Below are 14863 nucleotides of genomic sequence, written 5' to 3' on the forward strand. Positions count from 1 at the left end.
CCGTAAAAAATTAATTTGAAGTTGTATGTTAAAAAAGATTGGCAATGGTAATTTTACTTATTTTTGGAAAGACATTTGGTTAGGGGAGTCTTCCTTTCATAGTAGATTTCCTAGACTTTTTGACCAAAGATTACATGGTGAATTCGAATGCACGAGGTGTGGATATTAATTCAATTTTATATATGATTCTTGAAAGTAGTACGAAGACATTGGATAATCTTTTTGCAACTTGAACTTTGTCATAAGATCTTAACATAATGTACCTTACTATCTTGTATAAGTTTCTCTTTGGCTAATGATTGATTTTGTTGGACAGATCAGTTTTTTAGAAGGTCCACGCATTTACTCATCTTCTTATTCTTATATATCAGTAAATCTATTGCTTTTGAGACTATGACTTTTGAGTTCTTTGCCATATTAGTTATATCATATATGCCAATGGTAAAATATTTGACTAAAAATGTAAACTTTTGAGGGGCAAAACTGAAAAATAGAAAGTACAGGGTTGAAAGTTGTAACTCCGAAGTCAACGACAAAAACGTCGCTTTGACTTTTCTCTCCATCTTCGTAGTATAAATCAGCAAATCGGGGAGATATTATCGGAGCACACAATTCCGGTAACCTCAAATTGTACATCCGTCAGTTTTATTCCTCCGGCGATCGCTTCTCTTCCTTGTATCTCATTTTGTTGGAGTGTTGGCTTCGTTTTCTCAGCGTGAGCTCTTTTACCACTGCAACAATTGGAAGATCAACGACCTCTGACAGATATGTTCAAGTTCTGGTAATCATTATTCCCCCCTATCTTCTAATTCAATCTGATGATGCTTTTAGTTTTCGGTGTTTGGATAGAATGATCGGTATTAGGTAGTGCATTCTGTAGCTTGGATTCAAGGTCTGGTGTTGATTCCTATTTAGTTGAGAGGTTTTAACTGATTTTGCTCCAATCGGAATTTCAAACCATGTAGTTGCACCGATTGTGCTTAATTTTTTGATTTACCAGTAGTTTTGGATTAGACGGATGGCATCGAATTAGAGCTTTAGAGATTTTAGCTGCACATCCATAGTTGTAACGTTTCTAATCAAATTATGTTCTTTCTTATGCTTCGATTTGGTGATGAAAAACGAAATAATCACAATTAACCTAGTTTTTCAACTGTTTGTAACTTTAATGTTACTATGATCCATACACCATCAAAGTAATGATTGCTTCTAACTTTCAGGGGTTCTCCTCAAGAGCAACAAGTTTCTTCTCCAAGGCCACAGGAAAGCACTACCAATTCATGGTATCCTCCATCTGTTAGTCCACCAAGTTCATCCGGCTCTCCTATTCCTAATAACATCAATTCCAACACTTACACTGAAAGGCTTGAAGATCGATCTCACTTATCATCTCATGAAACTCAATCTCCAGTTGTATATCTGCAAGACAAAAGGTACCCTTCCTTTCAAACATGTTAACATTCTTCAACCATCATTTTTCTATTTCTTTTTTGAATTTTTGTGTATTTAATCTTTGCATTATATGATTGGTATAGTATTGATGAGTTACGGAGGCTTTTATCTGACCAAGGAGCCTATCAACAGTTCTTGCTTTCAATTGATCCTGTAAGAACTCAGAATAATGTAAGCAACAAACTTTTATCTTTTTAATCACAAGTTCTTAAATTCTTGATGTTTTGATTTAGTCTTCCAGTTATTTTTATCTTTTATATATTGGACAAATAGTGAGAAATAACAATGCCTATATTAGTAAAAAGATCAAGTACATTGCTAATTCCTGTAACTTTCTCTTATATATATTTGTTTTTTTTTAAACCAGGTACGAGATGAGCTTAAGAAAGAAACCCTGCAACTTGCTAGTAAGTTTCTTACTTGATGTGTTAGCCTTTTTATCAAATTAGTAACTTATTTACCAAATGTCTAAAATACCCTTGAATAATATACGAGTGATTTTATGATATGTTTGTTATGCAGGAGAAAACTTGGAAAAAGAACCCCAGATAACTGAATTAAGGAACCAGGTGAGTTTTTCAGGGCACTTAAAACTCATATAACTGGAATTCCAGATTCCATTCCATCATGGCATGTTTGTTTGCTAAATCAATGGAAATCAGTTCCATTCTTTCTTTTTTATTAAAAGACCAAAATACCCTCATTATAACCAACCAAACACATTTCCTTTATTCCCTGAAATTCCAATTCCTTTGACAGATTCCATTCCGATTCCTTTTTGATAACTTCATGTGGTGTTACAGTGTATGATCATACGGACAATGGAATTAGCATCTGCTCAAGAAAAGCTACATGACCTCAAGAAAAAAACCCAACTCCTTCAATGTTACTCCCCGGGTTCCTTGCTAAACAAGCTAAAAGGTATAATAAATATATATTTTCTTTAAAATTGATTATTTGTCATTTTTGGGAATTAATCTGATGATATATTATTGCTGATTTTACTTCAGAGTGTATGAATAAAACAGATGAGGAATCAGAAATGCTACATGAACAGCTTCTTGGAAAGGAGATTGATGTTGTGACTTTTACTAAAAAGTATAAACAACTTCGGATTAATTACCATAAACAGTCTCTCACCTATCTTGCAGCCAAGACTAGTGTCCTTGGTTGATTGTATTTTTAACAGGTTTAAATGTCATAAACTGGTAACCAACTATTTATTTTTGTATGAGATTAAAAAGCAAAATTCCAAGATTCTTGTGTGTTGAAATTGTTGTTATGGACTTTTAGGGGATGTTTTTTTTTTTCTCCCCAAGTAATGTATGGGTAAAGTAATTAATAAAAGGACTTTTCTTTTTTTTGGTTTAAATGGAAATATGAAGAAAAAAACTTATTGTTTTACGCTTTTGTCCAAAAATGATTCTGAATAATAGTTGACTGTTTATTTGACAATAAACTGAAATGGTGAAGGAAATAAGAGCACGTAAAAGAAGTGTCTTTTAAAAAATCAAGGTGAGAAGGCATGGTGTAAGGTTATCAAATCTTAAATCTATGGTCGATTAGTTAATGCCATTTAAATGTACACATAGTTTGCTTTCATGGTTTTTATGGAAGTTACAATATTTTTTTATGGAAACTTTATATAAAAAATTACTTATCTATTCGTTGTTATTGTTGTTAGGAATCGGACCGGGTACACGCAGCGGAAACACACTATCACACACTCACAAACGAAACGAGAAAATAAAGCAAGAAGAACACAAGAATATTACGTGGTTCGGATTCGGTACAAATCCTACATCCACGGGCCGCAACTAGAGATTTTATTATTGCTAGAAGATTACAGTACAAGTTGGTACATGTACAAATGAATGATGAATGTTCTATTTATAGGCAAAGAGCCGATGCTTAAGGAAATAAAGAATGGATGCATTCCTTTGCTTTTCCTCCAAATGAGGTGTTCCACATTCCTTTGTCTGCCACTTGCTTTTCCCTTTTTATTGTTTTGTGAGTTGGAAAAGACACCAACTACCCAACAATCTCCCACTTGGGGCTTTGAACAACTCAGGCTTTTTCTACCATCCAACTCTAGCAACATTCCTCAGTCACTTCAGTAATCTCTAAACCAGACAAGTCTTCCAAGCTTCCTGTTCCCAAGAACAAGCTAAACTTAGTCTCATTTCTCTAGTTGCAGCCGCCCCTCATCATCAAGTACAAGAAGGGCCAGTTGAAGCTCCCACTAGCTCCAACTCAGCCGTGGCTAATCCCGCCACCGACTCATCCTCTGTCTCAACCGGTTTGGACACTCCACCGGATCCAGAGATACACCGAGGACCACTAACACTCTCCAAACTTAGCAAACTTCCAACAGGAGAGAATTTTTCAGTCTTAGTCTTCAAAACCCAACGGCTCTTTGTAACTGTACCCGAAACACGCCCCGTGCTCCCACTGTCACAGAATCTCCTGACTGGTTTAGACTTTCCGACTCGTTCAGCTAACATCCCATTGGCTCCAGAATTCATGTTTGCAAAATGAACTCTCTTAGCCGTAGATTTAGCGAACCAAATTTTGTCTTGCTTAACAGGGACGGTCATACTTCCCTCAGCAGGTACCTCAACCATATACAATGACCCACACTTTATACCATGAGCAATCACCGAATTACCATTGACCACCCTCCATTTACCACCACCAAACCTTACTTCCAGTCCTTGTTTATCCAGCTGACCAACATAAATCAATTTCTTTTTCAGCTCCAGAATCACCCTGACATTCTTCAGGTTCCATGTAGTTCCCAATGAAGTAACCAGATCAATATCTCCTATGCCCGTTACTTGAAGCATCTCGTCATTTGCCAACCGTACCTTCCCAAAATCTCCTTCTTTTAGATTCACCATCGTTTCCCCGTTGTCCATGGCGTGAAACGAAGCCCCTGAATCCATGACCCAAGAGTCTACAGAACTTTCCATACTGAGTAACAATGCATCATCCCCAGAAAAATTCTCAGCATCAGCAATGTTCAATTCTTTCTTTGGACATTGACTCTTAACATGTCCCACTTCTTGACAGTTCCAGCATTTCACATTCTTCAAAGTTCTAGAAGAACGTTTTCCCCGACTCCCACTGCTCCCACTATTCATGCTATTCCCTCTACCTCTTCCGACATTTAATAAATCAGAAGAGGAAGATCCACCTTGATTCTTGCGTCTGATATCCTCGCCTAGAACCAAATCTCTAACCCCTTCAAAAGTCATACCACTGGTCCCCACGGAACTCGTAACAGCAGTAACTGTTCCGGACCAGCTATCAGGTAGAGAAGCTAGTAGCAGCGAAGCTTGAGTCTCATTATCAAATTTAATTCCCACAGATGATAATCTGGACAGAATTGAATTTAGATTGTTAATGTGAACCGTAACTGAGCCTTCCTCATTCATCCTTGTAGTGAACAGCTCCTTCATCAAGAACACCTTGTTAGCCGCCGATGGTTTCTCATACATATTTGACAGAGCCTCCATCATACCACGCGCCGTGGTTTCATTCATGATGTTGAAAGCAACGCTCTTCGTCAACGACAATGTAATAACCGCCTTGGCTTTCTTGTCCTTTGAGTTCCACGCATCTTCAGCAGCTTTTTCCATTTTCTTCGGTTTGTCTCCGAGTACCACGTCCAAGTCTTTCTGACATAGCATTGCTTCTAATTGCATTTTCCACCAGCTAAAATCAGAACCATTGAACCTTTCGATTATAACCTTGTCTTCAGCCATTACGGCAAACAAAAAAAATAAGGTACACTCGTGTGTGATAGAAAAACGATCGTACCCTCCAAAACCTCGCTAACCAGGCTCTGATACCAGTTGTTAGGAATCGGACCGGGTACACGCAGCGGAAACACACTATCACACACTCACAAACGAAACGAGAAAATAAAGCAAGAAGAACACAAGAATATTACGTGGTTCGGATTCGGTACAAATCCTACATCCACGGGCCGCAACTAGAGATTTTATTATTGCTAGAAGATTACAGTACAAGTTGGTACATGTACAAATGAATGATGAATGTTTTATTTATAGGCAAAGAGCCGATGCTTAAGGAAATAAAGAATGGATGCATTCCTTTGCTTTTCCTCCAAATGAGGTGTTCCACATTCCTTTGTCTGCCACTTGCTTTTCCCTTTTTATTGCTTTGTGAGTTGGAAAAGACACCAACTACCCAACAATTGTCACAAAAAGATTTGTATTATGGTATAAAATAAGCAAATAAATAAATAAATAACACTAAGGCTTGCTATTGTGAGAAGAAAGAAGGCAGGTGCAATTTTTGGTACCTGAGAATCTAAGGGTGCGTTTAGTTGCGGAAAAATGGGCCGTTTTCCGGAAATATTTTCCAAGAAAAATGAGAATTTTGAAAACGCGTTTAGTTTGTCTATTTTTCTAAAAATTTCACGGAAAATGAAAATTTTCCGTTTTCTAAAATTACAAAGAAGTTGGAAATTTTTGGAAAACTGATAATCATTGTTTTCCACATTTTTCTAATTCCAAAATTTTTCTAAAATATAAACACACCCACTCCCACCCCATCCACCTCTACCTACCCCCCACCTTAACACCCCCAACCCACACACACACACATACATACCCACCCCCACACACACCCACCCGCACACACACACACACACACACACCAACCCACAAACACACACACACATACATACCCACCCACACACACACACACACACACCCACCCGCACACACACACACACATATATACCCACCCACACACACCCACCCACCCACAAACACACACATACATACCCACCCACACACACACCCACCCACAAACACACACACACCTACCCCCCCCCCCCCCCACACACACACACACCAACCCACAAACACACACACACATACATACCCACCCCCCCACACACACACACACACCCACCCGCACACACACACACATATATACCCACCCACACACACCCACCCACCCACAAACACACACACACACACACATACATACCCACCCACACACACACCCACCCACAAACACACACACACCCACCTACCTACCCACACACACACACACACCAACCCACAAACACACACACACATACATACCCACCCACACACACACACCCACCCACAAACACACACACACATACATACCCACCTACACACCCACCCACCCACAAACACACACACACATACATACCCACCAACACACCCACACACACACAAACACACTCACACACATACCCACCCACACCCCACAAACACACACCCACACACACACAAACCCACACCTACCCCCACCCCCACCCTCACAGACACACACACCCACACACACACAAACCCACACCTACCCCCACAAGCACACACATACACACACACAAACACACACTCGCACCCCCACCCACCCAACACCACCACCACAATCACCGACCTACCATCACCATCACCACCACTACTACCACTAACACGTCACTAGCACCACCACCACTGCTGCCGCCGCCGCCATCACCACCACCGACACAATTGCCGCCGCCACCACCATCGCCTGTCATCACCACCACCGCCGCCGACCCGCTACCGTCACCGCCCCCACCCACACCCTACCATCGCTACCGTTTTCTAAAAATGAAAACCGATAGAAAAATACACATCTAAACACGTTTTCTAATTTTCTAAAACTGAAAATGAAAAATGAATAAGTTTAACTAAACGCGTTTTCTAAATTTTTCAATGAAAAATGAAAACGGAAAACGAAAATCGAAAAGGGAAAACAAAAAAGGGAAAATGAAAATTGTTTTTCCGTAACTAAACGCAACCTAAGGGTGCGTTTAGTTGCGGAAAAATGGACCGTTTTCCGGAAAAATTTTCCAAGAAAAATAAGAATTTTGAAAACGCGTTTAGTTCGTCTATTTTTCTAAATTTTTCATGGAAAATGAAAATTTTCCGTTTCTAAAATTACAAAGAAGTTGGAAATTTTTGGAAAACTGATAATCATTGTTTTTCATATTTTTCTAATTCCAAATTTTTTCTAAAATATAAACATACACCCACATCCACCCTATCTACCTCTACCTACCCCCACCTTAACACCCCCCACCCCCCACACACACACATACATACCCAGCCCCCACACACACACACCAACCCACAAACACACACACATACATACCCACCCACCCACCCACACACACACCAACCCACAAACACACACACACACATACATACCCACCCACCCACACACACACACACCTAGGGATGTCAACGGGGGTAAACGGGACGGGGAGTGCATCTCCCGCCCCCGCCCCCAAAATTTCCCCGTTCCCCCGCCCCCGATTGATTTTGGGCTACTTTTTTTTGGGCTAAAAGAAGTTGTTATTTAGGCTAAAAGAAGCTATTTTTTAGGTAACAAATAATTATTTATAGCAGAATTTATATGTTAAAAATAAAAAAGTTATGACATTTTAAAAAATTATACTAATAACTTAAAAACATGTTTTTTGATGAATTTTGGAAGCTCAAAATCAAGTTATTGTTTATTATATTTATATAATTAATATATGTAAATATATGTGTAATTTATTAACGGGGTCCCCATGGGGATTTCGGGACGGGATTGCCTACCCCACCCCCGCCCCCGGTTTTTTTTAAAAAAATCCCCCAAACGGGACGGGGCCCCCACAGGAACGGGGTCCCACAAGACTTTTTGACATCCCTACACCCACCCACAAACACACACACACACATACATACCCACCCACACACCCACCCACAAACACACATACATACCCACCAACGCACCCACACACACACAAACACACTCACACACATACCCACCCACACCCCCACAAACACACACCCACACACACACAAACGCACACCTACCCCCACCCCCACCCTCATGGGCGGAGCTTTATTAGGGCTAGGGGGGCTGTGGCCCCCCCTGATTTTTTTGTTACAAATAGCCCCCTGTACTTTCATTTAATACATATTAGACCAAAAAATATAAATTTTTGACGGTGCCCCCCCCCCCCTCCATGTTCTCCGATTTTTATACATATTATATTTTCGGCCCCCCCAAATAATATGTTGAAGCTTCGCCCCTGCCCACCCTCACAGACACACACACCCACACACACACAAACCCCCACCTACCCCCACCCCCATCCTCACAGACACACACACCCACACACACACAAACCCACACCTACCCCCACAAACACACACATACACACACAAACACACACTCGCACCCCCACCCACCCAACACCACCACCACAATCACCGGCCTACCATCACCATCACCACCACCACCACTAACCCGTCACTAGCACCACCACCACCGCTGCCGCCGCCATCACCACCACTGACACAATTGTCGCCGCCACCACCATCGCCTGTCATCACCACCACCGCCGCCGACCCGCTACCGTCACCGCCCCCACCCACACCTTACCACCGCTACCGTTTTCTAAAAATGAAAACCGATAGAAAAATACACATCTAAACACGTTTTCTAATTTTCTAAAACTGAAAATGAAAAATGAATAAGTTTAACTAAACGCGTTTTCTAAATTCTTCAATGAAAAATGAAAACGGAAAACGAAAATTGAAAAGGGAAAACAAAAAAACGGAAAATGAAAATTGTTTTTCCGTAACTAAACGCAACCTAAACTTTCTCATAGACCGAGTCTTGGTGTGGACTGAGTCCCAAATAGTTTAGAAGTAATATCAAACATGCCAAATTGAGTTTTTTTGGACCCGACCCCTCTTTGAACTCAATTAGAACCCATACCAAAAGCACCCTAACTCCACCCAATATTTTACCACATGTCGACCACCATATCTTCATTTTTGCTACTTTTATCTTCCTCTCATGTTTTTTCTTGCTCGACCATAATTAAGATCCTTATATCATAGCCAATACAAAGAGATCATATAAAATTTACTATTCAGTTTCAATGGACTTTATTGTCATACAAGTCTTTCATGGTCAGTCTCTAAAGTAAGTCGTGGAGCCAATAAGTTTGATATGAGGATACAAACATTGTCAATATTGAAAATAGTATTTGCAAAGAGTTGCTTTATATTTATTTAAAGCCGAAAATTGCAAAAACATAATTTAAATAAATGTTACAGTTGAATCCCCCAGAATCCTCATTAGGCTACCAACATTCAATTGGATTTAATTTTTGATAAATAGGAAAAGAAAATTTCTTTATGAGTTATGTAGTTATCTTATCTCAACGCTAAACATCGTAGAATCCCTTTAGTTGGAGAGCTAAAGAGATACAATAACATAAAACATGTTTAAAAATAAATTTTGTATATATTAAAAATAAAAATGTTATAGTACTCCAGCGTCTCTTATAATTTCCCAACTGATCTTCAGTTTAACCAACCGAATAAACTTTATACAATGAGTTACATCAGACACTAGGGGTGTGCGCAGTACAGTTTATATCCAAAACCACAAACCACACCGCATATACAGTTTGAGTTTATCGGAAACCGCAAACCGCACCGCGAAAGCTGTAAACCGCATTGTGCGGTGCGGTTTGATGTGGACGGTTTTGTGCGGTTTTGCGGTTTGACAAACTCCCCTACAGCCTAATTTATTTACAAATCAAATTAAAGACAACAATATATAACTTGTGCAGAACACGTGTAGCATATTAATAATCTTAAATTCGTAATTGCAATGACATTCTCTCATTTCATTATGATTTACATATGGAAAATTAAGTTTCATGCAACATTTTGTATAAAGTGTATATCTCTGTTTATTGATCTGACGATGCAATATCCATTTGTAGAACTTATATGTCTGACTAATAGTGTCACTTTTAACAAGATCTATAATTATAGGTGGATTTCAAAAACAATATTATTAAGAATTAAATAATACCATAATAACATTAATTAAAATACATAGATAGTACTTAACTGTGGCATTGAAGCAAAAATCATATACATAAGATGCATGTGAAGTTATTTATATTCAATCATGCAAATCATAACAAATGTTGGTTACACCTTACAAATGCAATCTTGAAAATTTAAAGATATATAAGAATAAACTATAATAACCATTTGGTTATTTAATTATGCATTCCGAATATATATATATATATATATATATATATATATATATATATATATATATATATATATATATATATATATATATATACGGTTTGGACCGCAATCTTGTAATTATAAACCGTAAACCGCACCACAAAGTGCGGTTTAATAAAATTTCAAACCGCAAACCGTACCATCAAAGTTCTAAATCGCGTTATGCGGTGCGGTTTGGTGCGGTGCGGGCGGTTTGTACGGTTTTATGCACACCCCTATCAGACACCACATATTTATAGTAAATTGTTATTTAATAACATACTCTTTTATTTGATTATATATTCATAAATGTTTGAAAGTATTTAAAATATAGATCGACAAAAAAAAAAGTACATGTGTAAGGAATGTAGTTAGTTTCACTATGAATTTTAAAATTCATGATATCTTTTTATAACCAAATAAAAAACTCGATTAAAAAAATAAAAATTAATTATTATAAATTTCTATCATTAGTTTTAAAACTTAATTTTCAAATGAAGAAATTGACTTAAATCATGTTTCTTTTTCAAATAAAATTTATAGCATATTTGAACAGAATTATAAAAATCCAAATAGGCAAATACCTCTTCGCGCCTGCACATTGGCCGTTACCCATTGCCTGTTCCAAAAAAAAAAAAAATGGCGATCAAACTTCACGAAGAACGTTAATGGAGACACCACCTACCCAATATCACAATGTAAGCAAATTATGATACATTCTCAAGTTAAAACCAAAACATTTACAAAATCCCTGGAAATTTTCCTTCCAAAATCATACCAATATCTCACAGGAAGACGACGCATCTCTCCCTCCCTATCATCGTGGAAACCTCAGACCTGTAAGCATCTTCTAACTCTAAATTTCTTTGAATTCTCATGTGTAATATCATTGATTGTTTGAATGTTGCATCCGCGTTTCAAATGAAGGGTGCAAGTTTCATATGATCGGTTTTGTTATACCAACAGGATGTGTTTAGGGTTTGTACGTGATATGCAAAAATGCTTGGTTGTTTTCCATGATGTTATTGTGTTTCTTCAACTTTAAATTACAATAATTGGAAGTTGAAGCTTAAATTTTCGATTAAACATATCAAAAGGGGAAAAGCAAATACGATTCATGCTAGTTTTAAAATTGGGAAGTTCCAGACATGAATTTTGAACTCAAAAGAGGACACTTGATTTGAGTTCGATGAAATGGTGCTAATCTATATGCAGAAACAAGACAATCGTTTTCTGTTTATAAACCTTGTTGTTTGCTTATTTGAGAAAAAAGTTCTTTCTTCTTCCATCTTTTGTTGGTTTAACAAAGGATAAAAACTTCCCATAAACTTTGAATCATATGCAAATTGCAAACCAATACTGACTTTTTCCTAATCATGTTTTTTCAGGTATTTCCATTCCTAGTAACACTGTTTCACACTCTTATATCTTTGGGAACTTGCTGTATGTTCTTTAGAAACTCTTCATGCTATTGGATTTCCCTTGTGCTTTCTTTAACCCTAAATCTGGCCTTTCTTTACCACAATGAAAAACATTCATCGAGGGTAAGCCTAAATACTTTTTCCAAACTTTGGTTCAAAATTTCAAATCTTGTTGGTTTGTTTATAATTAAATTTTTTATACAGAAGCATATTAAAGAAGCCAAATGATAGTGCAAGATTAATTATAACTTCAATTATGGGAGTAATCTTTGGATACTTGATTGGGGTTCATTTTCCATATGTTGCTCTTACCAAGGTTAGCTTACTTTAATTTTAAATTAAAATCTTGGATATACATATACTTATATTGCATTTGATTTTCCTTTGATATTTTACAGATTAACTTACCTTCAAGCAGTCGTTTGTCAATGATGAATGAACATCAATCAATGGCTTTTGACCATATTGCCCTTGAAAATCTCGACTCGTTTAATAAACCTGTAAAACCTCAGATTTATGCTCCTAAAAATCCACGTGGTGCAGAGTCATTACCTCCAGGAATTGTGGTCCCACAAACAGATTTATATTTAAGAAGATTATGGGGTTATCCTGGTGAGGTATATGAAAAAAGCATAATGACAATTTTACCCTTAGTTTGACATTCATTAATTCTTGCTTACTTATAATGTGTTGGATTTATAAGGATATAAAGAAGAAGCCAAAATACTTGGTAACTTTCACTGTTGGTTGGGATCAAAGAGACAACATTGATGCTTCAGTAAAAAAGGTTTTACTAATCACTTTTTATTTTTATTGGGTTTAATGTGTCAAGGCTAATTTGGGAATAATGTTTTTTTTTTTTTTTTTTAGTTTTCAGATGATTTCCAAATCTTGCTTTTTCACTATGATGGTCGAACAACAGAATGGGATCAATTTGAGTGGTCAAAGGATGCAATTCATGTCAGTGTAAAAGGACAAACCAAATGGTATGTAATTTTCATCAAAAAAAAAAGTGACATTTTCTCTCTTTTTTTTAAAAAAAAAAAAAAAAAAAAAAAAAAAAAAAAAAAAAATAATAATAATAATAATAATAATAACTTTTTGTATAGGTGGTATGCAAAGAGGTTTATGCATCCAGATATTGTGGCAGCTTATGAATATATTTTTATATGGGATGAAGATCTTGGTGTAGAACATTTTAATGGGGACAAGTATATTTCTTTTTTTCAATTTTGGCTCATAAATCATTTTTATTATATTTATAGTAATATGAAATTGTGATGTTGAAGGTATATGGAGTTAGTTAAAAAACATGGTTTGGAGATTTCTCAACCTGGGCTTGAACCCAATGATGGATTAACATGGCAAATGACAAAAAGAAGAGGTGATAAAGAAGTTCACAAGTATGTTCACCATTTTTTTTTTAATTTTTTAATTTCCTAATTTTTAATATAAGTATTTTAATATTAGTTTTCTTTTTGGATGTCAACAGGGATACACAAGAGAGACCTGGATGGTGCATTGATCCTCATTTACCTCCATGTGCAGCGTAATCTCTCTCTCTCTCTCTCTCTCTCTCTCTCTCTCTCTCTCTCTCTCTCTCTCCATGGAATTATAACTAGTTTTTCTATTCTTTTTTTTTTTAAAAAAAATCAGATTTGTGGAGATTATGGCTCCGGTTTTCTCTAAGGAAGCTTGGTGGTGCGTGTGGCATATGATTCAGGTAAAAATATTTCTTTACTGATAATAGCAATATGTAACAAATAAAGTAGGAAAATCTATGTACATTACTATTTTTGGTGAAATTGCTATTATTAGTAAAGAAATGTAAGTATGTTGCTATTTCAAGATATTTTTTAAATGTTGTTGTAATATATACTAATATTGGGTTTTTTTTATGGACATGGAGAATGATTTGGTGCATGGATGGGGTTTGGATTTTGCTCTTAGAAGATGTGTAGAGGTTTGTTAATTCCTTTTTTGCCCTTTCCATGCATTTTTCCTTTTCATGTAAAGTGTTGTCTGGATAAATAATATTTGGAAAAATGACAATACACGAGTGAAAATGAAAGGAAAAAAAATAAATATATATATTTATTAATACATAATTGGTTGTTGTGATAGCCTGCACATGAGAAAATTGGTGTGGTAGATTCACAATGGATCGTTCATCAAGTCATTCCTACACTTGGAATTCAGGTGAAATTCATTTTTTTGGGATGTAAGAGTAAAATTGTCATTTAATCTCATTTTAATGTGGTCGGTTGTGTGTTTTTAGGGTCAAATTGTGAATGGGAAATACGGATGGCAAAGGGTAAGTAAATATATAAATTTTTTTTTCTACATGTTTAAGGTAATGATATTATAGTGAAGAATATTTTTCTTGGTTTTTATTGAAAAATAATAATGATAGGTAAGAAATAGGTGCAAAAGAGAGTGGATCCAATTCCATAATCGGCTTGTGAAGGCAGATAGAGCTCATCTTAAGATGACAAGAGAAAGATAGATAAACATTTACAAAAAAAAAAAAAGATAATTAAATCTATTTTGTAATTAATATAGATATAGGCGGCATTATGCGATGTAGTATTAGGTGAGGATAGATGTGCATATATATAGTTAGGGAGCTGATTTGTACATAACAATTTTTCACCATACACAACAATTGATGCTTTAAAATGTTGTATTGTACAACTCTATTATGCATAAATTGTTGTGTATGGCAAAAAATTGTTGTGTACGACTCACTTCCCATATAGTTATGAAATGTATTATTCCATCCTGCGGGTCCGTCAAAAAGCGTGCTTCCCTCCTTAGATTGTTGGTGATTATAGTGTCATTAGGACATTTTATGTAATT

General features: G+C 36.7%; 2 protein-coding genes across 3 annotated transcripts; both read left to right on the forward strand.

The window, feature by feature from the left end:
• Positions 1-588: 588 nt before the first annotated feature.
• On the forward strand, positions 589-2824 carry LOC145157291 (vacuolar protein-sorting-associated protein 37 homolog 1-like). Its single transcript, XM_079076356.1, has 7 exons — positions 589-781; positions 1221-1433; positions 1536-1623; positions 1820-1859; positions 1975-2021; positions 2256-2373; positions 2463-2824. The coding sequence occupies exons 1-7, from the start codon at positions 768-770 to the stop codon at positions 2624-2626; spliced, it is 684 nt and encodes a 227-aa protein (XP_078932482.1). The 5' UTR covers positions 589-767; the 3' UTR covers positions 2627-2824.
• Positions 2825-11182: 8358 nt separating this feature from the next.
• On the forward strand, positions 11183-14661 carry LOC145106365 (uncharacterized). 2 transcript variants are annotated; one of them, XM_079043371.1, is made up of 15 exons: positions 11183-11281; positions 11375-11422; positions 11972-12127; positions 12209-12320; positions 12403-12621; positions 12708-12791; positions 12875-12990; positions 13114-13215; positions 13294-13407; positions 13497-13553; positions 13661-13727; positions 13914-13967; positions 14129-14203; positions 14283-14318; positions 14418-14661. In XM_079043371.1, exons 3-15 carry the CDS (start codon positions 12108-12110, stop codon positions 14508-14510), a joined length of 1149 nt encoding a protein of 382 aa, XP_078899497.1. In that variant the 5' UTR covers positions 11183-11281; positions 11375-11422; positions 11972-12107; the 3' UTR covers positions 14511-14661. The 2 variants fall into 2 exon arrangements, with proteins under 2 accessions (XP_078899497.1, XP_078899491.1); XM_079043365.1 differs by having other exon boundaries at positions 11201-11422.
• The last annotated feature ends 202 nt before the right edge of the window (positions 14662-14863 follow it).

The sequence above is a fragment of the Lactuca virosa genome, chromosome 1, assembly GCF_052849685.1.
Source record: "Lactuca virosa cultivar CGN04683 chromosome 1, Lactuca_virosa_CGN04683_v6, whole genome shotgun sequence".
Classification (NCBI taxonomy): domain Eukaryota; kingdom Viridiplantae; phylum Streptophyta; class Magnoliopsida; order Asterales; family Asteraceae; genus Lactuca; species Lactuca virosa.